Source organism: Cetorhinus maximus, chromosome 14, assembly GCF_964194155.1.
Source record: "Cetorhinus maximus chromosome 14, sCetMax3.hap1.1, whole genome shotgun sequence".
Classification (NCBI taxonomy): domain Eukaryota; kingdom Metazoa; phylum Chordata; class Chondrichthyes; order Lamniformes; family Cetorhinidae; genus Cetorhinus; species Cetorhinus maximus.
Window position 1 is genome coordinate 38,307,600 of NC_135892.1, and position 27,347 is coordinate 38,334,946.

The following is a 27,347-nucleotide window of genomic DNA, read 5'->3' on the forward strand; positions in this document are numbered from 1 at the left end:
CTCCACACCCCTGAGGCCTGACCCCCCCACCCCTAGCCAACCCCACCCCACTGAGGCCCGACCCCTAATTCCCTGTGGCCCGACCCAACCCCCTTCCCGGGGCCCAACAGCCCCCACCCACCCGTTGCCATAAAATAAGAGGGGCATGGCTTTTTTCCTTTCAACTGAGTCGGAAGTTGGGCAAGACAGGATTTCAGGTAAGTCACTGTGGTTGGAGTGGCAATCCAACGCTGATTGCCACTCCGAGGATGTTCAGGCCCAACGTGTCCTTCAGCAGCACACAGAGATCTGGAAAAGTACACTCAATTAAAGCTCCAATTTTTGTCTCTAAAAGTGTGATTATTTTGAATTTTGGGAACAAGATATAACACTCTCTCACTGCTACTACTCTCTTTTCTGGCCTCCTCACTTGGTGCTCTGCATTGACTTCAGTTTTGGTTGCTAAGAGACCCACATACTAAGCACTTATACCAAAACAAACTGAGTGTTGAAGACATGATACAAAGCCAGCAATTAGTAGGTATTCTGATAAAGGACTTACACATCCCTGAGAAGGACGTTGTGTTTTAGCTAAGATAAGGGATGAGTTTTGACAAAACATGGAACCTATGAAGTTAGCTGGCACAAAGTTGGCATCGGGGTGGGATTAATGACTGAGAGATAGAGACAGAGATCTGTATGCGTAGCCCAAGGTAGTTTAATTGTAGAAAGATGAATAATAGAAGATCCTGAACAACTGTCCCATTTTTTATTGGATTGCTCTGTAATTTTGTCCTATGTACCTTATTGTTTCTTCCCAAGACTATATTTGTCCCATATTTCTAAAGTTATTTGTGCAGCTACACTCCCCCCACCATCAGCCACAATGTGGCATTGGATTCCAGCCTCCGGAGAAACATGCACGACCACCATCTTTATACGGGACAATGTGTGTAATAGAGCATATGCACAGCTGCATTTTTATAGGGGGTAATGTGCAGCTACCATTTTTATAGGGGGTAATGTGCAGCATGGAGCATGTGCAGCTACCATTTTTATAGGCAGGGTGACTAACTCTCAGGAAATAAAATAAGGCATACTTCAACCAGGAAGGGCGGGGGTGGGGGGTGCTTGATCATCACCCACTCAATAAAAGGATTAATTTCTATGCACGTGTTATCACTTAACCAATAATTGCAGCCCCAGGATTTGTTAACTGCAGTTGTAGAGGTTGTGTCACAAATAATAATATACTTTATTTTCATGGTCTAAGATTGAGGGAACAAAAATGCCACACTTGAAGAACAGAAAGTCTGAGGAAATTGGAAATTGCCAACTCCAAAATTGGGCCCATCATATAATATATATTATATGGGCCCACATATAATATACTTAGTCTGTCTCTTCGATCCCCCGCATTCTGCTCTGATGCTCTGTGCTGCTCTCTGGACAGTCTGCGCTGCTCCCTCAACACTCTGAGCTACCCCTTTAATGCTCTGTGCTGCTCCCTCGACGTTCTAAGCTGCTCCCTCAACACTGTGCTGCTCCCTCGATGTTCTGCGCTGCTCCCTCAACACCCTGCTCCGATGCTCTGAGCTGATCCCTCGACACTCTAAGCTGCTCCCTCCATGCTCTAAGATGCCTCAACACTGTGCTGTTCCCTCGACGCTCTGCACTTCTCCCTTGATGCTCTGAGCTGGTCCTTCAATGCTGTGTTGCTTTTTTGATGCGCTGTGCCGCTCCTCAAATGCTCCGCACTGCTCCCCACCACATAAATACACAAATGCCAGCAATGACCATCTCCAAGGTAGAATCTAACCATCTCTCTTTGACATTCAATAGCATTACCATCGCTGAATCCCCCACTATCAACATCATTGACCATTGACCAGAAATGTAACTGTATCTTCCACATAAATACTATGGCTACAAGAGCAGGGTAGAGGCCGGCAATTCTGTGGCAAGTAACTCATCTCCGGACTCCCCAAAGTCTGTCCACTATCTTCAAGGCACAAGTACAGAGTGCAATGGAATACTCTTCACTTGCCTGAATGAGTGTGGCTCCAACAGCACTCAAGAAGCTCGACACCATCCAAGTCAGGAATGGAACAGGAGGGGTGCAGTCCTGCTGGACCCAAAGCCCATGAGACTTGAGCTGTGCTGCCATTCCTCCTGGCCCCCACCCCCTGGGCCTGCCGTGACTTAGGCTCTGTCACTCTCCCTGCTCCCCTCCCACCCGCAACTGCCTAAACCTGCAGCACCACCAAGCTTTGGCAAAGTAACTTTCTTCCAGAGTACTGGCCTTTAGTGAGCCCTCCTCCTCCAGACTTGTGGTTGAGTGGGCTGACAGCAGCACATGTGCAGGAATGCTGTGTGTATGTACATGCACCAAAGATACAAGGACTGTGGAAAAAGGAGACACCCCAAAAGTCTCCAAGTTGCTGCACGAGAAAATACCTGACAAATGGTGTCTCAGGGAGCCAACAAAACATAAAATTATGAGACCATTATGAATCACATCTGGCGCAGCACCACCCAATCAAATTCAAACCTCAAATTCAATCAAATTCAACCAGAGTGCTGACCCTTGTTCTGCGATTAACACATTCTGCTTTCTTATCTTTATGCCACTATCAGCATCATCTTTAGTCTTCACCACTACCATTTTCTCTTGTGTCCATGACATCTTTGTCAATCTCTCCTTAGTCCCCACCTACCGCTGACCTTCTATCCAGTTTCACCTGCTATAAATTTCATCACATTTCGACTTCTCTTTAGCTCTGACGAAGTCATAGAGACTCAAAACGTTAATTCTGTTTCTCTCTCCACAGATGCTGTCAGATCTGCTGAGTTTTCCCAGCATTTTCTGTTTTTATTTCAGATTTCCAGCATCCGCAGTATTTTGCTTTTAAATTCAAACCTTCAACTGGAAAGGAAACATGAGGGCTACTATTTTGACACGATGGGATGGAATAGGGTTTGACTTCAAAGAGCGAGCATTAGACCGACTGCGATTGGCTTAAACAGAGGTTTGGATCACTTCCCCTCAGATCTTTCCATTAAAAACAGAGATACAAAAAGAAAAAAATATTTTCTCCTCAGTTTTAGCAGCTTTTAATATTCCCGTTTGAAACTATGGTGTCCGATCTGGCACCGACCTACTTAAGAGTGAGTTAAAACTTTTTTACTCAAAACTTTAATCGTTATTCACCCTCGCTGCAAATTCAATCCGTTTGCCTAATTAAAATTGGTTTGTCTTCCTCCTTGAGAATCCGCTTGTGCCACTTTGTCAGATTTCCAGGCGTCACTCCCGCCAACATCTCCCGGCAAAAACAGAATTACCTGGAAAAACTCAGCAGGTCTGGCAGCATCGGTGGAGAAGAAATCAGTCAACGTTTCGAGTCTTCATGACCCTTCGGCAGAACTGAAGCATAGTTAGGAGAAAGATGAAATATAAGCTGGTTTAAGGTGGGGGGGCGGGGGAGAGAGAGAAGTTGAGGGTGTGGTGATTGTGGAGATAAGCAAGCAGTGATAGGAGCAGATAATCAAAAGATGTTACAGACAAAAGGATCAAAGAGGTGTTGAAGGTGGTGATATTGTCTAAGAAAGGTGCTAATTAAGAATGGAAGACAGGATACTCAAGGTACAGCTCTAGTGGAGACCGCATTGGGAGCAACGAATTCAGTAGACTAAGTTAGGGGAAATGCAAGTGAAATGCGGTCTCCTCTACATTGGAGAGACTAAACACAAACTGGGCGACCGCTTTGCAGAACACCTGCGGTCTGTCCGCAAGAAAGACCCAAACCTCCCTGTCGCTTGCCATTTTAACACTCCACCCTGCTCTCTTGCCCACATGTCTGTCCTTGGCTTGCTGCATTGTTCCAGTGAAGCCCAACGCAAACTGGAGGAACAGCACCTCATCTTCCGACTAGGCACTTTACAGCCTTCCGGGCTGAATATTGAATTCAACAACTTTAGATCTTAAACTCCCCCGCCCCCCTCTCCCCATCCCCACCCCGTTTCTCCCCCCTCCCTTTTTTTTCCCAATAATTTATATAGATTTTTCTTTTCCCACCTATTTCCATTATTTTTAAATCTAAAACTAAAACTTTGTCAGTCTTTCCACCCCACCCCCACTAGAGCTGTACCTTGAGTGTCCTGCCATCCATTCTTAATTAGCACTTTTCTTAGATAATATCACCACCTTCAACACCTCTTTGATCCTTTTGTCTGTAACATCTTTTGATTATCTGCTCCTATCTCTGCTTGCTTGTCCCTACAAACACCACACCCTCAACTTCTCTCCCCCCGCCCCCCCCCCACCTTAAACCAGCTTATATTTCACCCCTCTCCTAACTATACTCAGTTCTGCCTAAGGGTCGTGTGGACCCCAACGTTAACTGATTTCTTCTCCGCCGATGCTGCCAGACCTGCTGAGTTTTTCCAGGTAATTCTGTTTTTGTTCTGGATTTCCAGCATCCGCAGTAGCTTTTAGCTTTTTGTTTTTATCTCCCGGCATATGTCCAGCCAGAGTTAGCGACACTAGTTGTTAGTGATCTTGACTCCAGGGGGCGGTACAGGACGGGTACCTAAATAAACTGCATATGCTGGAAGTCTGAAATTTAAAAATAAAATTGAGTTGACTCTCACTCTCTCCACAGATACTGTCAGACCTGCTGAACTTTTCCAGTATTTTCTGTTTTTAATCCCGAATTTTATTGTTAGTGATCTGCTGGAAATTGATTGGGCCGTGACGCTGACAATCCGATCAATCTGTCCAATCCAGCGCTACCCTGCCTCTGACGGTCCGGTCGGTCTGTCCAATCCAGCGCTACCCTGCCTCTGACGGTCCGGTCGGTCTGTCCAATCCAGCGCTACCCTGCCTCTGACGGTCTGGTCGGTCTGCCCAATCCAGCGCTACCCTGCCTCTGACGGTCTGGTCGGTCTGTCCAATCCAGCGCTACCCTGCCTCTGACGGTCCGGTCGGTCTGTCCAATCCAGCGCTACCCTGCCTCTGACGGTCTGGTCGGTCTACCCAATCCAGCGCTACCCTGCCTCTGACGGTCCGGTCGGTCTGTCCAATCCAGCGCTACCCTGCCTCTGACGGTCTGGTCGGTCTACCCAATCCAGCGCTACCCTGCCTCTGACGGTCGGTTTGACCAATCCAGGTTCCGATTTGTTTGCATTGTGTGTTATATTCCAGGTTGATGACCGTTGGGATTTAGGAATGGCCGTTTTGTTTTGAACAGGTTTGATTGAGGCCCTTTTTTTGTAAATGGTGAAAGTTTTGTGAGTGTTTTTCGGTCATGTTCTGCAATAAACTAATCTTTACTTCAATAGAAACAGAAAATGCTGGGAACACTCAGCAGGTCTGACAGCATCCAGAGCCTCTGAAGAAGGAAGGGGCTTGTGTGGAAGCTGCTGCTGCTGGTTTGTGATTTGGAACCTGTACAACATCTTATCAGGGCCACCCAATGTGCTTTGCTGTGAATCTGTTTTGAAGTATCGTAACTGTTGTGTGTGTGCAAAAGTTGAAGCCAGTTTGCGCAAGGCCCTACAAAACAGCAGATGGGTGAATGACTGATTAATTGGTTTTACTGAACCTGGTTGAGGGAGGAATGTTCACCAGGAGATGAAGAAAATGTTCACCAGAACAGGCAACTGGCAATCAACATTACTTTAAGCACTGTACTGGAGTGTCTGCCGAGATTATATAGATAGAGATTCTACTTTATGTAAAGTGGCATGTCTAATTCTGTGGAGCAGACAGACTGGAGGAAGTGCTGTTGACCGATTTCATCGCTTATTTTACTGATTCACACAGTTCTATATGAAGAATTATTTAAAATAATCCAAATACAGACAGTTTTAACAAAATTAGATTTAGGCCTTTTGTAAAAGGATGCTAAAACTGTCGAATAGGCCACAAGCAAAAGTGCTGATACAAGAAATTATGAAAGGACTGCATCAATTTTCATTTAAATAGCACTTTTAACATAGTAAAAAGTCCAGGCTGACCAGGAGAGCAGTGGATCACGCAGAGATGGGTGTTTCAGCAGCATTGGGGCAAAGATGGGTGATATTACAGAAAAATATGTGATTGAGAGGATATTTGGTCCGAACCTCAGCTAAAGACCTAAAGTTGTAAACAGTCTCTCAGACTGAGATAGGAAGTAGGATAGAATTAATAGTCAGAACACCATTGTGGCAGGGCACAATAGCTTAATCTTCCCAATGTTTAATGGAGGAAATTTCTGCTCAATCAGGACTGGATATTTGACAAGCAGCCCGATAACAGATAGTGGAGAAGTTGTGTGAGATGTTGGTGAAGTAGAGTTGGGTGAAGTTAGTGCACAACATTACTCGAACAGGTTATATGTGCATTTTCATATTTATTTATGGGGGCTTGCTATATACAAATTGACTGCTGCATTTCCTACATTACAACAGTGACTACACTTCTTCAAAAGTGCTTCATTGGCTGTAAAGGGCTTTGGGACATCGAAGTTCTGAAGGACACTGTATGAATGCAAGTGATTTTTTACATTTGGAACCTAATATTTTGTTTTTAGACGATGTCACTGAGGGGCAGCATGTAAATATAGCGGATTATGTTATGTAGCTATGTTCTCAATAAGAGGAATCCAGCAACAATAACCTCCATGTGATTCGGATCTGAGTGGTTTTACATAGAAGCCTGGAAAGATTTATGGCACAGAAGCAGGCCGTTTGGTCCATCATGTGCGTGCTGGGTGTAAAAGCTGTACAGTCTAATTCCACCTTCCAGCTTTTGGTCTATAGCTATGGAAGTGCACCTGAGGTGCCATAATCTAAAAGTGCCCTTTTCGGCAGTGGGTTCCAGACAAAAAAACTCTCAACTGTTTTAATCCTTCCACCAATTATTTAAAATCTACCCCTGGTTATTGATCTCTCTGCTAACAGAAAAAGGTCCTCCCTATCCAGTCTAACTGATCCCCCACAATTTTATACACCACAGGTAAATCTCCTCTCAGACTCCTTTATTGCAAAGATCACAACCCCAACCTGTTCAGTCTATTCAAAATTTCAAATTTTGCCAATGACAGAGAAACATAGAAAATAGGAGCAGGAGTAGGTCATTCGGCCCTTTGAGCCTGCTCCGCCATTCAATATGATCAAGGCTGAACCTCTATCTCAATGCCATACTCCCACACTCTCCCCGTATCCCTTGATGCATTTAGAACCCAGAAATCTACCTATTTCCTTCTTAAATATATTCAGTGACTTGGCCTCCACAGCCTTCTGTGGTAGAGAATTCCATAGGTTCACCACCTCCTGAGTGAAGAAGTTTGTCTTCGTCTCAGTCCTAAATGGTCTATCCCATATCCTGAGACTGTGACCCCTTGTTCTAGCCACCCAATCCAGAGGCGAGATCATCCTGCATCCAGTCTGTCCAGCCCTGTCAGAATTTTATGCTTCTCAATGAGATCCCCTCTCATTCTTCTAAACTCCAGTAAATATAGGCCTAGTCAGCCCAAATTCTCCTCATACGACAAATCTGCTATCCCAGGAATCAGTCTGGTGAACCTTTGCTGCACTCCCTCTATGGCAAGCCTATCCTTTCTTAGGTAAGAAGACCTAAACTGCACACACTGCTCCAGGTGTGGTCTTACCAAGGCCCTGTACAGCTGGAGTAAGATATTCTTGCTCCTGTACTGAAGTCCTCTTGAAATGAAGGCCAGCATACCATTTGCCTTCTTAACTGCTTGCTGCACCTGCATGCTTGCTTTCAGTGATTGGTGTCCAAGGACACATAGGTCCCTTTGTACATCAACATTTTCCAATCTATCGTCATTTAAATAATACTCTGCCATTCTGTTTTTCCTACCGAAGTGGATAACTTCACACTTATCCATGTTGTACTGCATCTGCCGTGTATTTGCCCACTCACTCGACTTCTCTAAATCGCCTTGAAGCCTCTTCACCACTCGCATTCCCTCCAAGTTTTGTGTCGGAAACATTACATTTGATTCCTCGTCCAGATCATTGATATATATTGTGAATAGCTGGGGCCCAAGCACTATCCCTGCAGTATCCCACTAGAACCCCTGCCACTCCGAAAAAGACCCATTTATTTCTACTCTCTGTTTCCTGTCTGCTAACCAATTCTCAGTCCATGCCAATATATTACCCCCAATCTCATGTGCTTTAATTTTACACACGACTTTATCAAATGCTTTCTGAAAATCCAAATACACCACATCCACTAGTTCTCCCTTATCTATTCTGCTAGTTACATCCTCAAAAACTCCAGTAGGTTTGTCAAACATGATTTCCTTTTCATAAATCCATGTTGATTTTGTCTAATCCCATTGATATTTTCTAAGTGTCCTGTTATCACATTGTTTATAATAGACTCTAGCATTTTCCCTACAACTAATGTTGGGCTAACTGGTTTGTAATTCACTACTTCCTCCTTTTTTAAATAGTGGGGGTTACATTTGCCTTCCTCCAATCTGCTGGGACTGTTCCAGAATCTACAGAATTTTGGAAGGTGACAACTAACACATCCATTATTTCCATGGCCACCCCCTGCAGAACCCTGGGATGTAGATTATCGAGCACTGAGGATTTATCGGCTTTCAGTCCCAATAATTTCTCCAGCAGTATTATTTTAGTAATACTAATTTCCTTCAATTATTCCCTCTCACTAGACCCTTGGTTCCCTAGTATTTCTGGGAAGTTACTTGTGTCTTCCTCATGAAGACAGAACTAAAGTAGTTGTTTAATTGCTGTGCCATTTCCTTGTTCTCTATTATAAATTCTCCTGTTTCGGACTGTAAGGGACCTACATTTGTCTTCACTAATTTTTTTCTTCTTACATATTTGTAGAAGCTTTTACAGTCCGCTTTTATCTTCCTTGCAAGTTTACGCTCATATTCTATTTTTCCCCTCTTATTCAACCTCTTGGCCCTCCTTTGCTGAATTTTAAACCGCTCCCAATTCTCAGTCTTGGTACTTTTTTTAGCAATTTATATGACTCCTCTTTGGCTATAATACTATCCTTAACTTCTTTTGTTGGTTATGGTTGGGCCGCTTTTCCTCTTGTGTTTTTGCGCCAGAAAGGAATGTATAACTGTTACAATGCATATATTTGTTCCTTAAATATTAGCCATTGTCTATCCACCTTTTAATCCACCTATTATGCCTTTTAATGAAGTTCCCCAACCTATCTTAGCCAATTCACGCCTCATACCTTCGGAGTTTCCTTTCTTAAGATTTAGGACCCTCGTTTCAGATCGGACTACTTCACTTTCCGCCCTAATGAAGAACTCTTATGTTATGACAACGAACTTGGTGTGGCAGACAGAGAGGATGATATTTGTCTGGATGAGTGCGGTTCCAACAACACTCAAGAAGCTCGATACAATTCAAGACAAAGCAGACCAACACCCCATCCACCAACTTAAACATTCGCTCCATCCACCACTGATGCACAGTGGCAGTAGTGTGTAGCACATACAAGATGCATTACAGCAACATGCCGATCTCCTTCGACAGCACCTTCCAAATCTGCAAACTCTACCACCGAGAATGACAAGGGCACCAGCCGCATGGGAACACCGACATATTCGTAACACAAGCAAATTCCCCTCCAATCCACCCACCATCCTGACTTGGGACTACTGTATATGCTCACGTAAAAGTCAAAGCTTTGAGACCAATTTTTTAGGCCAAAAATCATGGGGTCGACTGTTACACAGGTAATATTTTTGAGGGATTGACGTTTGTGTTTGATTTAGGCCCAAAAAAGACCGTTACAATGGAATAAAGTAAAAACCAACAAGACTAAAGGATTCATATAAAATAAATAAATGTCAGAGAACTCATAACATTACAAACTATATACATTTCATCCAACACAATATGAATATATACCATAACAAATTAACCACAACACTTCACATTGAAATCCTTGGAAACCACTGATCGTTATCTGAATCACTGAACAACTCGTCTTGATAGCCTGATTGTATAACATCGCCATATGGACCTTCAATGTCTTCATCATCATCATTGATAGTACCAGTAACTTTGACATCATCATTCAACATGTTATCCTTGCTACTGTCAAGTGCATTTGATATTCCATATTTTAGAAATGATTTTTGACAGTATTGGGATTCAAGTTTATTCCATACGCCTATTATCCATTGTCACAATGTTGCTAGCGAGGGTTCTTGCACATTATCGCCTTTAGTCAATGCTTTTTTTGCCTTCCAGTATTCAGTTGTTCCATATCTTTCAGAAACTGTCCTTGAGAATTTATTCATACACACATCCAAGAGCTGAACACTCATATGACCACTGGGAATAACTGCCACATCAGTGTTGGCTGGCCTCGTTGGACTACATCTTTGACAAGGTGAGATTCAAACATGCCCCAGGTGAGCCAATTTTTCCTTGATGTAGCCTCCCTGGTCTCAAATTCCACACTTCTTTGATTCATTTCTTACAACCACCTTCGTCCATCTACTTCCAAGGATGGGGGGGTGCTTAGCTACAAGGTTGGATCGTAGAAGCTATGGATTGTTCTCCTTGCAGTGAATTAGATTGAGGGGATATTTGATAGAGGTGACAAGATTATGACAGCTTTAGATCAAGTAGACAAAAAAAAGCTATTCCCACTAGCTAATGATACAAGAAACAGGGGACACAGATTTAAGGTTTTGGGCAAGAGATATAAAGGGATGAGAACTTATTACTCAGTGCACGGTAATGACTCGGGACTCTGTCTATGAAGGTGCAGAGTTGATGAATGATTTCAAAAATAAATTAAGTGGGCATTTGGGGAAATAAACTTGCAGGGTTCTGGGGATAGAGCATGGAAATGGGACTGATTGGATTGCTCTACAGAGTTAGCACCAATGGGGTGAATGGCCTGCTTCTGTGCTTTATGACACTGACTTTATGACTATGAGACTAGTCAAACATGATTTGCCTTTTAAATAATACAGTAATATGGTTTGCAAGTAATTGCAACTCAGTGATTGTCACTGGATGCTGAACCTTGGCAGTCTGGAATGGAGTGCGGCATCTCTTTTTCAGTCCGCTTAATAAGTGGCCTTATTGAACTGGGTAGCTCTTAGACCATATTTGTTCTGGGTGCCGAAGTAGGGGGAAAAAAATTGGAACTCGTACTGCTTGCTGCAAGGCTCATGAAGAAGGAAGACAAATTTGTATTGATATACAGTATATATATCTTTCATGAAAATACAAGATATATTTTACAGATTGAACTCTGCAGCAGTACTCAATGTAAAATCTTCAATACAAGTTACTTAATGTCATTTTTATTAATTGTTTTGCTGAGTCAGAATCATCCAGATCTATGTTTCTGTTCTGGTGCCAGTAGGTAGCTGAGAAAAGAAGTTTTCTTTCCTATTCATCCTTGGGGTGTGGGGCAAAGCCAGCATTTATTTCCCATCCCTATGTTGATTTTTCTGATCAATCTGTAAAGGTTTATTACAGAGTGGTTTGCTGGGTCACTTCAGAGTTGTTCACATTGATTTAGTTCTAGAGACATATGTAGGTCAGACTGGGTAAAGATGGTAGGATTCCTTCCCTGCAGGACATCAATTGGATGCTTTATGACAAGCCAAAAGCTTCATGACCCTTTTTACTAATACCTACTTTTTATTTCTAGATTTTATTTTCAAACCAAATTCAACTTCTTACACTGTCATGGTAGAATTTTGAACTTGCATTCTCTAGATTTACTGGTCCAATAGTATAGCACTCTCCTACTATACTCTGTTGCCATAAAACACTTCCACTCAAATCCCATTTTATTCTATAATATAGCAAGCATTGGTGTGACTTTGGTTTCTTGGACAATTTTTGGCTTTGTATGTTCAGGGTTAGTTTTCAAAACAGATGTTTATTTTTAAAGAAGTATCCTGCAAATATAATGTTCATTTAATGCATTAAATGAATTATTATACTGGTAATCCTATAAATGATTAGTATGAGCATCTTAGTATCAATAAGAGAAAAATATGAATTGTTTGCCTTTGAGATATTTTGGCCTCAATTTTACCAGCCCCCACCCCAGACAGACAGGAGGGGGTCATGGGTGAATTTAATACAACTCCATTCAGTTTTTAAGTGCAGCAATCAGACCATGGACATGGTTCCTGCAAAAGGCAATAGAGGACTTAATAAACATACCAAGTCATGGCCTTATCATATAATCAGTGCCACAACTTAAATTTAATAGATTGGGCTCACTTACTGTGGGATTTGTGGCAGCTGATTTACCAAGGTAGATAGTTCTATCAACACTTCTTGAGGACCAGGATTACCAGGGGTTCTTCCCCAAGACCCTCAATGATGCTGCCAGCCTCCTCCTAGTGCCCACCAGCTTGCCAGCCTCCCCATCCTTATATGCCACTGCTTAGTGCACCTCACCTCATGCTGCCCTCCACTGTGCCTCCTCCCCATCTCCCTTCCCATCTGCCACATCTATATTTCTCATTGATTAATGTCTGCTCATTGCAAATAAAATGAGCAAAATGAACAAAGTTATTGTTGAAACAAATTTGCATGTGAGAAATGTATTATGTTGTGCCACTTATAGTAGTTTCAAAAAATGTAAACTGTGAAATTTTCATACTGCCTACCAAGTCCACTTGAACTATGAAAAGCACCTAGCAGTGTAGATGGCCTCTTAAATTATGGTTGTACAGAATGTCAAGAGTATTTTGCATTATACCACTTTTTTGGAGTTTGGTTGTTGCAGGTCTGAACTGTGTAGTGCTGAAGATAATTTGTGGTGTCAAGTTGACAGTATTACCCAAAAAGTATATTTACACATTTGGCTTCTCTAGGGAGATTTGTGTATGAGGGATGGGTACATGATGTATGTAGTTGCACAGAGTGTGAATGGAGAGGGCCTAGTGAACCCGTGATCTTTTTCAAATATTTTTGTAAATGCATATTCTCGTTAGAAATTAACTGCTGTGTTTTAAGTTTTCTATTGGGAATTAAATGTGTTTTATAATGTCTGTATATTTTGTTTCTGATGTTCTTTAACTCTGTAGGCTTAATTTTCTGTGCGGTCTAGTTCATATGCAGTTTGATGATCAACAGTGACTCTTGACAATCATCGTAGAGCTTCATTAATGATGGTTAATGTCTTAAAAGGAGTTCTTATTGAATGGTAAGCACTTTTTCTGGATTTCCTAAAGAAACCGCACAGTAAACAAAAATAACACTCATTACTGCACAAGATGTTGCAGGTGAATAACCACCAGTTAGGAGTTCCAACATAAAAGAGACTATATTTCCATAGAACAATCCAGTCAGTCCTGTTTCTCCACACTATCCTCGTACCCCTGCTGGTTTCTCCTTCAAGTGCCCATTCAGTTTCCATTTGAAATCGGTCTCTTCTCCTGCCACCCTCGTGGGCAACGAGTTGGAGCTCGTTCTTTGAGCCATTCTGGTAAATCTCCTCTGCACCCTCTCAAAGACCCTCACATCCTTCCTAAAGTGAGGTGACCTGAAATGGATACAATACTCCAGTTGAGGCTGAATCAGAGCTTTATAAAGGTTCAGCATAATTTCCCTGCTTTTGTACTCAATACATCTAAGAGGTCCAAGATCCCATGTGCTTTGCTAACCATTCTCTCAATATGTCCTACCACCTTCAAAGATCTACGCACATGCATTCTCAAATCCCTCTGCCTCTGCACATTTAGAACTGTGTTGTTAAGTTTATATTGTCTTTCCCTACCCCTTCTGCTAAAATGCATCACCTCACAGTTTGTATTAAGCTCCATTTGTCACTTACCTGCCCAGTCTCCTAGCCTATGTCCTGTTTCAGTTGATTTGTGTCATCCTCACTGTTTGCATCAACTGCAAGTTTGGTATTGTCAAATTTTGACATTTTACTTTGTATCTTAATGTCTTGGGTAAATACATCCAAAAAAGTAGTGATCCTAGCACTGACTCTTGGGGAACATGGTCTAGTGTCTGTTGGTGTGAAACATTACCATTTATTACAAACTCGCTGTGTTCTGTCCTTAAGCCAATTTTTTTATCCAAGCTGACACTGACCCTCTTATTCCATAAGCCACAATTTTGTTCCTGGTTCAGAAGTCTAGAACTCTCTAACAGCACTGTGGGTATACCTACACCACATACAAGGCACCACCACCTTCAAGGGCAGTTAGTGATGGCAATAAATGCTGGCTTTGCAAGTGTAGCTCACACTCCATGAAAGAATAAAATAATAAAACCAGTGTTCTACGTGGTACTTTGTTAAACACTCTTAAAATCCATATAGACAACACCCATTGCATTCCCTTCATCACCTTTCTCTGTTACTTGATCAAAAAATTAAATTAGATTAGTCAAGCACGATCTGCCATATCAATTTTTTAAAAAATTGAAATAGGACCATTAAGACACAACATCACAGGTAAGAGAGAGATGGCAGAAAGATAATTATTTTGCTTCAGTATTTACCAGAGATAGAACAGGTAGTCACGACATTGAAAAATGACATAAATGTATTTAAAATATTAAAAAAGTGGAGCGATTGAATAAACTAATCAAACTTAGATGATAAAGCCCCTGGTCTGGATGGATGCAATCCATTCATTTTAAAAGAATCTAAGGAAGAGATAGCAAATCCTTTACAACACATTTAATAATTAGTTACGGAATAGTTGTAGTGCCAAAGGAGTGGTAGCAAACTAATGTAATTCCTATATTTAAGAAGAGGTCAGAATGTGCCCAGCAGAATTGTAGATCAATCAGCTTGACATCGATGGTAGGAAAAGTAATGGACCACTACTAAAGGAGTGAATAAAAGAACACCTGGAAAGGAAAAATATTATTCAGTATTTTTTATTGAATATTCAGCATGGATTTCGAAAGGGAAAATCTTGCTTGACCAACCTTTTTAAATTCTGAGGTAACAGAGAGAGTAGACAATGGTAATACAGTAGATATTGCTGAAAAGAAAGACATGTTGGCAAAGCTTTTCATCTTGCAGTCATCAGGACAAGCACAGGAGAAAAGGGTGCTTCTTGGTTGGCAAGTTGACTTTGTTTGGTCAAAGCGTTGCCATGGGGAAAGCAACGGGGAACTATAGGCTGCCCAAACTCCCTGGTATTTCAAAAAAGGTGCAAAACATAAACATATTCCTTTTTTTGTAGAGAACAGGTCCCTGCTTATGAATGCTTGTTGTTTTCAGCAAGTGTAAATGAGCCATTTTACGACCTTGACTGATTATCTTAAATTGGTTAGTGTAGAGGTTAGCACACTCAAGATTGTTCAGCAAGTGCTGTGCAATTGGGGAATCACATCCAATAGTAGACGTTTTGGGTTTTGCAAGTGCGGGCTAGTTTACAGCCTGTACCCTCCCTATTATAAACAACGGAAGGAAGATGCTGTTTGAATTGATCAGCCAATCGTTGGGATGTTACAGCCTATGTACCTGGCATTGCTCCGGCACTGAAATTCAGACGCTACATCGCTCAACTGTGTGGTAGGCAGATGGTCGGCAGCATCCTGTTAGTGGAAAATATCACGTGCGTAGCCACTGCATTGTAGCAGTGTGGAGCGGCTTCCTGGACCTGTTCAAATTTATTAGATACTTTGCCTTTCCAGGGTAATTTGAGGTAGACTGGACACTTTAAGTCCAAAAATGGGCCATGTGCCAGCACTTGCAAGTTTGCGTGACACACAATGAACAATGATCTGATCAGGATTGCAATTGTTCCATTTCTACATCAAACGATTGATTGATGGAATCAAAGAGCATATTTCTTTGGCTGTTCGTAATAGGCAGAGTACAGACTGTACTCAGCCTTTTGCACTTGCAAAACCCAAAATGAAGTGTCTACTGTTAGATATTATTCTGCCCATCCAATTTCCTTTTGGTATCATTGCTAAAATCGTCTCCAAGATCAATGGTGGAAATGTGGAGTTCAGAGATTAGGGCAGATTTTGAGGGCAATAATCTCCCTATCAACACCTTTCATAAATTTAAAGACCTCTATGTCACTGCTCAGGCATTATGAGAGCAAAGATACCCAGTCTGTCAATCCTTTACTGATATGTATGCCCAAACATTTCCAGTATCATCCTGTAAAACTTATCTGCACCCTTTCCAGTGCCATAGAACCATAGAAAAGTTACAGCACAGAAGGAGGCCATTCAGCCCATCTTGTCCATGCCAGCCCGGGGACACCCAGGTGCCCTTTCTAATCCCACCTTCCTGCACCCGGCCCATAGCCCTGTAGCTTACAGCACTTTAGGTGCAGATCCAGGTACTTTTTAAAAGAGTTTAAAGTCTCTGCCTCTACCACCAACTTGGGCAGTGAATTCCAGACACCCACTACCCTCTGCGTAAAAAAGTTCTTCATGTCCCCCCTACACCTTCTGCCACTTATCTTGAATCTATGTCCCTGGTTCTAGAATTCTCCATCAAGGGAAACAATTTTATCCTGTCCACTCTATCTATTCCCCTCATAATTTTGTACACCTCAATCAAGTCACCGCTCAACCTTCTTTGTTCCAGGGAACATAACTCCAACCTATCCAATCTCTCCTCGTAGCTACACTTTTCTAACCCTGGCAACATTCTTGTAAACCTCCTCTGCACTCTCTACAGAGCTATTACATCCTTCCTGAAATCTAGTGACCAGAACTGCACACAATACTCCAGTTGTGGCCTCACCAGTGCCAACACAATTCCAACATTATATCCTTACTTTTATATTCTATACCTCTGCCAATGAAGGAGAGCATTCCATATGCCTTCTTTACAACCTTGTCTACTTGAACTGCTGCCTTCATGGACCTGTGTACTTGTACGCCAAGATCTCTCACTTCATCTAACCCTCTTAGTATATTCCCATTTATTTTGTAATCCCTGTAACTATTTGACCTCCCTAAATGTATGACCTCACACTTCTCTATGTTAAAATCCATGTGCCACTTTACCGCCCACTCCACCAACCCATCTATATTGTTTTGGAGATTATGGCTATCCTCTACACTATCCACTACCTGGCCAATCTTTGTGTCATCTGCAAATTTCCCAATCGTGCCCCCCACGTTCACGTCCAAATCGTTAATATATAACACAAACAGCAAGGGTCCCAACACTGAGCCCTGTGGAAGACCACTTGAGACAACTTTCCATTCGCAAGGGCATCCATTGACCATTACCCTTTGTTTCCTGTTACAAAGCCAACCTTTTATCCAGTTTGCCACGTTACCCTGAATCCCATGGGCTTTTACTTTCCTGACCAATCTGCCATGTGGGACCTTGTCAAATGCCTTGCTAAAATCCATGTACACAACATCCACTGCACTATCTGCATCAACCCTCCTTCCTCAAAGAATTCAATCAAATTTGTGGGGCACGGCTTTCCTTTAACAAATCCATGCTGACCATCCCTGACTAGTCCATGCCTTTCCACATGACAGTTAATCCTATCTCTCAGGATTGATTCTACTAATTTGCTCATCACCGATGTAAGACTAACTGGCCTATAATTGTTTGGCATTTCCTTTGATCCCTTTTTAAACAATGGAACTACGTTTGCATTTCTCCAGTCCTCCGGTACCCCCCCTGTATCTAGTGAAGATTGGAAAATCATCCTCAGATCATCTACTGTCTCCTCCCTGACTTCCTTCAGCAGCCTCGGAAACAATCCATCTGGCCTTGGTGACTTATCAACTTTCAAGGATTTCAACCTTTCGAGTACTTTCTCTCTTTATGGCTATCCCGTTCAATATCTCGCAAGGTTCCTCCTGGACTACTATATCTACGTCTTCCCTTTCCTTTGTAAACACGGAGACAAAATATTCATTCAAAACCCTTCCCACAGCCTCTGCATCTACACACATTTTCATTTCATGATATGGTGATCAGAATTACACAGAGTCCTCTTGAGTGTGGTCTAATCAAGGTTTGATACAGTTGAAGCATAACTTCCCAACGTTTCAATTCTATCCCTCTAGAAATAAAGCTTTTTTTATGCTCTTGCTAACGTGGGGCATAGCTTTTAGTGATTGGTGTATTTGTACTCGGAGATCCCTTTGTTCCTCGACCCTACCTAGACCTGCACCTACCAAGTAATAAGTGATCTCCCTATTCTTGCTATCAAAATGTACTATCTTACATTTATCTCTGTTGAACTTAATTTGCCAATTATCTGCCCATTCTGCAAGGTTATTAAAGTCCTTCTTGTAATAGAACAAAGAGCAAAGAAAAGTACAGCACAGGAACAGGCCCTTCGGCCCTCCAAGACTGCACTGATCATATTGCCCGTCAAACTAAAACATTTTGCACTTCTGGGGTCCGTATTCCTCTATTCCCATCCTATTCATGTATTTGTCAAGCTGCCTCTTAAACACCACTATCGTACCTGCTTCCACTACCTCCTCTGGCAGCAAATTCCAGACACTCACTACCCTCTGCGTAAAAAACTTGCCCCGCACATCTCCTCTAAAGTTTTCTCCTCTCACCTTAAATCCATGTCCCCTAGTAATTGACTCTTCCACCCTGGGAAAAAGCTATCTACTCTGTCCATGCCACTCATAATTTTGTAAACTTCCATCAAGTCGCCCCTCAATCTCTGTCGCTCTAGCGAGAACAATCCGAGTTTCTCCAACCTCTCCTCATAGCTAATAACCTCCAGACCAGGCAGCATCCTGGTAAACCTCCTCTGCACCCTCTCCAACGTCTCCATATCCTTCTGGTAATGTGGTGACCAGAATTGCACGCAATATTCCAAGTGTGGCCTAACCAAGGTTCTGTACAGTTGCAGCATGACTTCCCAGCTTTTATACTCAATACCCCTGCCGATGAAGGCAAGCATGCCATATGCCTTCCTGACTACCTTATCCACCTGCGTTGCCACTTTCAGTGACCTGTGGACCTGTTCACCCAGATCCCTCTGCCTGTCGATGCACTTAAGGGTTCTGCCATTTACTGTATAATTCCTGCCTGTATTAGACCTTCCAAAATGCATTACCTCACATTTGTCCGGATTAAACTCCATCTGTCATTTCCCCACCCAAGTCTCCAGCCGATCTATATCCTGTTGTATCCTTTGACAATCCTCTTCACTATCTGCAACTCCTCCAACCTTAGTGTCCTCTGCAAACTTACTAATTAGCCCAGTTACATTTTCCTACAAATCATTTACGTATACTACAAAGAGCAAAGATCCCAGCACTGATCCCTGCGGAACTCCACTAGTCACAGCTCTCCATTCAGAAAAGCACCCTTCCACTGCTACCCTCTGTCTCCTATGACCAAGCCAATTCTGTATCCGTCTTGCCAGCTCACCTCTGATCCCGTGCGACTTCACCTGCTGTACCAGTCTGCCATGAGGGACTTTGTCAAAGGTCTTACTGAAATCCATGTAGATAACATCCACTGCCCTTCCATCGTTGATCATCTTTGTCACTTCCTCGAAAAACTTGATCAAGTTAGTGAGACACGACCTCCCCTTCACAAAACCATGCTGCCTCTCACTAATACGCCCATTTGCTTCCAAATGGTAGTAAATCCTGTCACGAAGAATCTTCTCCAATAATTTCCCTACCACTGACATAAGGCTCACCGGCCTGTAATTTCCTGGATTATCCCTGCTACCCTTCTTAAAGAATGGAAAAACATTGGCCATTCTCCAGTCCTCTGGGACCTCACCCGTAGCTAGTGAGGATACAAAGATTTTTGTCAAGACCCCAGCAATCTCCTCCCTTGCCTCCCTCAGTACTCTGGGGTAGATCCCATCTGGCCCTGGGGACTTATCCACCTTAATATTCTTCAAGACGCCTAACACCTCTTTTTTGATCTCAACATGATCCAGGCTATCTACACACTCTTCCCTAGACAAATCGACTGCTAAGTCCTTCTGTTTGGTGAATACTGATGAGAAGTACTCATTTAGTATCTCTCCGATTTCTTCTGGCTGCACATACAGATTCCCACCTCTGTCCCTGAGTGGGCCTACCCTTTCCCTGGCTACCCTCTTGCTTTTTACAAATGTGTAAAAGGCCTTGGGATTTTCCTTAATCCTGGTTGCCGATGACGTTTCATGGCCCCTTTTAGCCCTCCTGACTCCTTGCTTAAGTTTCTTCCTACTTTCTTTATATTCTCCACGGGCTTCATCTGTTCTCAGTCTTCTAGCCCTTACGAATGCTTCCCTTTTCTTTTTGACTAATCTCACAATATCCTTCATTATTCAAGGTTCCTGAAACTTGCCATACTTATCCTTCATCCTAGCAGGAACATGCCGGTCCTGAATTCTTATCAACTGACGTTTGAAAGCCCCCACATGTCAGTTGTTGATTTGCCCTCAAACATCCGCCTCCAGTCTAGATTCCTCAGTTCCTGCCTGATATTGTTATAATTAGCCTTCCCCCAATTAAGCACCTTAACCCGAGGACTCCTGTTATCCTTATCCACCAGTACCTTGAAACTTACTGAATTATGGTCACTTTTCCCGAAATGCTCCCCTACTGAAACTTCGACCACCTGGCAGGGTTCATTCCCTAATACCAGGTCCAGTATTGCCCATTCCCTAGTTGGACTATCTACATATTGTCTCAGGAAGCCCTCCTGGATGCACCTTACAAATTCTGCACCATCCAAACCCCTAGCACTAAGTGATTCCCAGTCAATATAGGGAAAGTTAAAATCACCCACCACAACAACCCTATTGCTTTTATATCTTTCCAAAATCTGCCTACATAAATGTTCCTCAATCTCCTGCCGGCAATTGGGAGGCCTATAGTAAACCCCCCAACATTGTGACTGCACCCTTCGTATTCCGGATCTCTACCCATATACCTCCAAGGTGTCCTCCTGTCGTACAGCTGTGATATTCTCCTTAATTTGTTGAAGAACTCCTCTATATTGACTATCCCACCCCAGTTTGGTGTCATACACAAATTTCGCTAGTTTGCTAGTGTAGAACTTGAGCATTGCTGAAAAAAGAGACATGTTGAAGCTTTTCATATTGCACTCATCAGGACAATTTGCAAGATTACCAATATAAGGGGAAAACAATTTATACTGTATGAGAAGACAGTGCTGATGGTTACACATATATAACACAGGGCCCTGTTCTTTGCAGACACAAGAACATGTACACACATTGCACCTGTTTCAGCTAAACAAAATAAGTGACAGCCATTTGCTGACTCATTCCTCAGGATAATCCCTTGACCAATCAGCGTCAAACTGCCTGGTTTAAATTTCAAACAATGTTTGGCAGTTAACTGTCAGTCACCATCATTGGTGCATTCTCCATGGCAATGCCTCTACCAATCAGAGTCCACTTGCCAACCAATCAGCACTCTCTTCTCATACAGTATAAATTGTCGTTTTCCCCCTGTCTTGGTGGTATTGCGAAGTGCCCTGATGAACGCAAGCTTCGACACGTCTCTTTTTTCAGCAGTACAAATTTAGAAATTGTGAATCTGATTCCAAAGTCAAAACTGTTAATGTAACTTGTGGACAGCAATGGTTCCAGCACCGATGCTTGTGGAAAATGAGTTCCAACTGTCTGCCACCTTTTACTCACACCCTCTGCTTTCTGTCTTGAAGCCAGGTAGCAATGTGTTCTGCTACTTGTCCTCTGACTCCACATTCTCTGACCCTATTCGTTAGTCTATTACAGGGCACCATGTTGAACACTTTTTGAAAATCCAGATAAATTACATCTACTGCATTCACTTGGTACTACAGAACTTTTATATTGCTGAAAAGAGAGATATGTTGCCAAAGCTTTTTGTTTTGTACCCATCAGGACAAATGCAAGAATGCCAAATTTCAAATTATCACAACAATTTATATTACAAGAGAAAAGGGTGCTGATTGGTTGGGAAGTCTACTCTGGCTGAGGTCATGCCTGGTAATTCAAAAAAGGTGCAGGACTTGAACATATTCCTTCTGTTTGCAGAGAACAGATCCCGGTGTATGAATATGTCGCTTCTAGCAAGCATAAATGAGCCACGTTATTATCTTATATTGGTTAGTGTAGCTATAGCACACTCGGAATTGTTCAGCAAGTGCTGCCCAGTCACACACTGATATGTAAAAGGTGTTGAAAGGGAGATTATTGTCCTCAATATCTGCCCTAACCTCTGAACTCCACATTTCCACCATTGATCTTGGAGATAGTTTTAGCAGTGATATCAAAAGGAAATTGGACGGGCACTTGAAGGAAATAAACTTGCAGGGGTAAGGGGATAGGTCAGGGGAATGGAACCAACTGGATTGCTCTACAGAGAGCTGACTTGGAGTGATGGGATGAATGGTCTGCTAGGCTGTAAATGACTCTATGGTTCTAAGAAACTTAGTTTCCCTTTATTCCAAATGTATTTTCCATGAACTTTCTAACATACCCATGTCTATTGAAGACTTGAGTGTTGCTCTCTTATTTGTGACTCATTCCAGGACAGGACACAAGAAACATGATGTTTGTGTAGAAAATTCCTTTTTCATTCCATCTTTTGGACCTCATGTTTTTGTTGCATCTTTGTTTACTCAAAGCTATTGATGGCCAATACTTCCTTGGTTCCTCTCGAGCTGCAAATACCCGGGCTGTTTTTTCCTCCTACATTCGCTGATTGTATTGAAATTGAGATACATCTCAGACCCCTTCTGAGCTCGTTCTTTCTCAGAATTTCAAAACTGAGAATTTCTTAACTTTACAGTTTTGCTTCACTCTTACACACATACTTGAAACTCAAGCTTGTTACCTAATTACTACTATGAATTAATTTGCCTTCTATTTTACTCTTTACAGTCTTCATTATCAGCCTCTTTGTCGTGCTTTTCTCAATTTAAAAATCTTTTCACGCATTCAGCCAATACAAAACTAAATAGTGCCACTTGTTGCTTAAATGCAACCAAATCTTTGAGTAAACCAGACCTGAAATTCTAAGCTCTCAGTCTTTGAGCAAGAAATGGTAACACGATCCGGTTACAGAGCTCAAATGCCTCTGCTGCTGCCAGCCTTTCAGTATCTTGTATAAATTGAAGCTTAAGAAATTGTCATCTGCATTCTATACTTCAGTGATTACTAAGCTGACCTTGGATTCACTTTAATTAGCCTAGCACTTTTGCTTTCTACTAGTGTCAAACTGTTTTAACTTAGACATTTTATACGTATGCAAGGGCATTTAAGACTTGAATATTGTGCCCTTATATGTCTGAATTCATGGAGGGGATGAAAGGAAAAACACTATGGCCCAGATTTTGCGGTGGTGAAGCGATGGTAGTCGCTGATGACCTTCAGGAAAGCTGTTTGGAAAGATTCACATTGTTCATGTTGTAAATTTGCATAATTAATTTCCAGAAAAATACCATGATATTTGTTCCAGGGTTGCAGCATCTTTTCTGCATCAAAGGTGGGTGGTTGCAAACTGAATTGACTGATTTTAATATTGTTGCACTTTCTCTCAATTTTTGTCTTCATAGTGACCCAGCCATGAAACAATTCTTGCTGTACTTAGATGAGACAAATGCTTTGGGGAAAAAATTCATAATTCAAGACCTGGATGAAACTCATCTATTTGTCCTGGCTGAGGTGGTCCATATCTTACAAGAAAAAGTTGGAGACTTAATGGATCAAAACTCATTTCCAATAATGCAGAAGTAATAAATGTCAGGAGTGGTTTAAATGGCAGACTCCTTTCTTGTCATTTCAGAGATAGATGAATGACCAGCTGGTACAAGGAGCCTAGAAAGAAATGAACAAGAAATTAACAGAGCAACTGATGTTTAAGAATTTTATTTTCTGATTTTAAAAATGTTTTGGTACACAAAAGTATTTCCATAACATAATGGATTTTTACTGACTGGATGACTTTTACCAGAAGATATTAACAAAAAAGTAGACTGGAATGGCAGAGAATGACTAAAAGGTTAATCAGGAGAATGAAATTTGAGTATGAGAGGAAGCTAGCTAGAAATGTAAAAACGGATAGTAAGAGTTTCTACAGGTATTTAAAAAGGAAAAGGAGTAACGTGAGCTTTAGTCCTCTAGAGAGTAAGAACAGTAGATAATAAGGAAATGGTGGTTGAATTGAACAAATTTTGCTTCTGTCTTCATGATGGAGGATACAAAAACATTCCAATAATAACTATAAAACAGGAGGTGGAAGGGAGAGAGGAATTTGGTGAAATTACAATCACTAGGGAACCAGTACTGAGCAAATTGATGGAGCTGTGAGCTGACAAGTCTCTGGGTCCAGATGGACTTCATCCTAGGGCCTCAAAAGAGGTGGCTAATGCGATAATAGATGCATTGGTGTTAAATTTCTAAAATTCGCTGTATTCTAGAAAGATTCTATCAGACTGGAAAGTAGCAAATATAACCCCTCTATTCAAGATGGGAGGGAGGTAGAAAACAGGATAGAAAACAAAATAGGCCAGCTAGCTTGACATCTGTCATGGGGAAGGTATTAAAATTGATCATTAAGGAGGTTATAGCTGGGCACTTAGAAAAACACAAGGTAATTGAAGAGTCAGCATGGTTTTGTGAAAGGAAGATCATATTTAACCAATTTATTGGAGTTTTTTGGAGGAGTAACATGTGTTGTGGATAAAGGGGAATACTGTACTTGGATTTCCAGAAGGCATTTGATAGGGTGCTATAGCAAAAGGTTATTGCAGAAAATAAAAGCTCATGATGTAAGGGGTAACATATTAGCATGGATAGAAGATTGGCAGGCTGCCAGAAAACAGAATATGCATAAATGGGCCTTTCTCTGATTGGCAGGACGTGACGAGGGGAATCCCTCGGGGATCTGTGCTGGGCCTCAACTTTTTACAATTTACATCAATGACTTAGATGAAGGCAGTGAAGACATGGTAGCTAAATTTGCTGACAACACAAAGATAGGTAGGAAAGTATGCTGTGAAGAGGACATAAGGAGGTTGCAAATGGACATAGATAGGTTGAGTGAGTAGGCAAAAACCTGGCAGATGGAGTATAATGTGGGAAAAGGTGAAGTTGTTCAATTTGACAGGAAGAATAAAAAAAGTGTATTACTGCAGGGTTCCGAGGTACAGAGGGATCTAGGTGTTCTAGTGCATGAGTCACAAAACGTTACTATGCAGGTACAGCACTTAACCAAGAAGGCTAATAGAATGCTATCCTTTATTATGAGAAAAATTGAATATAAAAATAAGGATGTTATGCTTCCATTATACAGGACATTGGTGAGTCCACATCTCAAATACTGTGTGCAGTTTTGGTCTCCTTATTTAAGGAAAGGTTGGAGGTGGTTCAGAGGAGGTTTACTAGATTGACACCTGCAATGAGCGGGTTGTCTTGTGAGGATAGGTTGGATAGGCTGGGCTTGTTGCCACTGGATTTTAGAAGAGTGAGGGGAGACTTGATTGAAGTATTTCAGATCCTGAATGGTATTAACAAGGTGGATGTGGAAAGGATGTGTCCTCTTGTGGGTGAGTCCAGAACTGGAGGGCAGTTTTAAAAATAGGGGTTGCCCTTATAAGACGGAGATGAGAATTTTTTTCTTCGTGGGTTGTGCAACTTTGGAACTCTCTGCCTCAGAAGGTGGTGGAAGCGGGGTCATTGAATTGAATGGTGGAGCAGCGTCGAGGGGCCGAATGCCTACTTCTGCTCCCATTTTGTATGTTCATATTTGGTTTGCTGATGTGCATTTTACTCCAGGCGCGTCCAATAATGCTTACATGTGAATAGAATTAATAGAAAGGCCATTTGGCATACTTAAATTGCTCCTTCAGAAGACCATGCATGCTTGACTTTGCCATAGACACTGTTGTGCCCATTGAACCATCTTTATTCATGCTACTGGATTCCTAAAGCAATGAAACAAAACTCCAGGGTATTAATTAATTTCTGTATCTCACCACCACTGTATGCTTTCAGCGAATGATCACTAATCACACCCATCCTGTTTCCTTGTTTACCTTTGCTGAGGACACCCTCTCATCTTGTTCATGTTCTCAAATACATGTTAACTTGTACTTATGTGAAAATCAGTCTGCCCATTTTTAAAGGGCGTTTGTACCCCTTACATGGCATCATCAGCTAATTTCATATCACAAAATGTACTCTTTGCCAAGTCATGTTGGAGTAATATAAATAGCTGGGAACCCAGACCCTCATGAGCTGCACCAGCTACCACCTCAAGATTAAGCTTATCACATGCTTCTTAATACGAGCTCACTTTTATATCATCTGTAATTTACCATTAACTCCATGAGTCCTATTTTAAAAAGTGGCTATGAGAAAATAAATACAATGGTAAGTCTTTAAGGATGCAGTCCAGTTGCAAGAATATATTTGTGTTTTTCATAATCTATTGCAGAATAAGAAAATTCTGCATACCCATTGATGTTAAAACTCTGCTAGCACACTTAATTTGACTTCACACTTAATTTACAGCAAAATCCAAGGAAATAGTCAAAGCACTTCATCTGTATTAAATAACACATTTTGAACCTTGCCAGGCACTTATTGCTGCTGTCACTTGACTTTAGCATTCACTTAATGAGATTTACCATAAATTGTGACGTATAAGTTGACCACATTTTTTGGCACCAAAATAGAGGTTTAGGCCTATACTTGACTACAAGTCAACTTTTCCCCTCCACCTCCACCCCCACCCTTCCCCATCTCTGTAAATAAATTTCCTCAGTGCACCTGGATTATACCAGTTTGAAAAGCATCATTTTTTAAAGATGTTGAAATGCAGTATGACTGTATGAATTCAATCGTATCATGAGGAAATGTCATTAAAATTAATAGTTACATGAAAAAAGACAATTTACAACTTTGAGAAATAATTTATTGAAAACATGATGAGAATTTGCAATAAAAAGTATGTTAAATTTTTATCCTGGCTATTAACATTTTTTACGTGAACTGTAAAAATATCTAGTGGCTAAAGCTCTGTGGGTGACATTTTATCATATCGGCTCTGGGAATTGGTATACTAGTTTTGCGGTGTCTTGTTATTTGCTGTAATTCGAGGCAAGGACATTGGTGGACAGTAAAAGCACTTTGAAAGCGATTGGAATTGGGTGTATTATGTTTAAAAAGAGCCCGAGTTTCATTAATTCAACTGAACATGCACAATTTCAATTGATGTTAAAGGAACATGAGTTTTTATGGAGTTACACATGCAGTTAGTCAAATTAAGATCGACAATACCCCATGTCTTCTATTGGTGGATTGTAATAGAGGGGAAGGGAAAGCTTGAATTTTGCCATCAAAATAAACGTTTAGTACGTCTTGTTTCCTTTGCTGGTTGCAGTAAGAGGGCAGAAATCACTATTACTAGGCAATAGAGCA

The 27,347-nt window shown here is 41.6% G+C and overlaps 1 protein-coding gene across 6 annotated transcripts; it reads left to right on the forward strand.

Moving 5' to 3' along the window:
• The first annotated feature begins 5,093 nt into the window (after positions 1 to 5,093).
• On the forward strand, positions 5,094 to 26,890 carry gtf2h5 (general transcription factor IIH, polypeptide 5). Of its 6 annotated transcripts, XM_078556794.1 has the most exons (4): positions 5,094 to 5,228; positions 5,320 to 5,427; positions 13,062 to 13,180; positions 23,480 to 26,890. In XM_078556794.1, exons 3-4 carry the CDS (start codon positions 13,143 to 13,145, stop codon positions 23,658 to 23,660), a joined length of 219 nt encoding a protein of 72 aa, XP_078412920.1. In that variant the 5' UTR covers positions 5,094 to 5,228; positions 5,320 to 5,427; positions 13,062 to 13,142; the 3' UTR covers positions 23,661 to 26,890. The 6 variants fall into 6 exon arrangements, with proteins under 6 accessions (XP_078412920.1, XP_078412922.1, XP_078412918.1 ...); XM_078556796.1 differs by lacking the exon at positions 5,320 to 5,427 and having other exon boundaries at positions 5,109 to 5,228; XM_078556792.1 differs by lacking the exons at positions 5,094 to 5,228; positions 5,320 to 5,427; positions 13,062 to 13,180 and adding exons at positions 6,485 to 6,500; positions 10,268 to 10,384.
• The last annotated feature ends 457 nt before the right edge of the window (positions 26,891 to 27,347 follow it).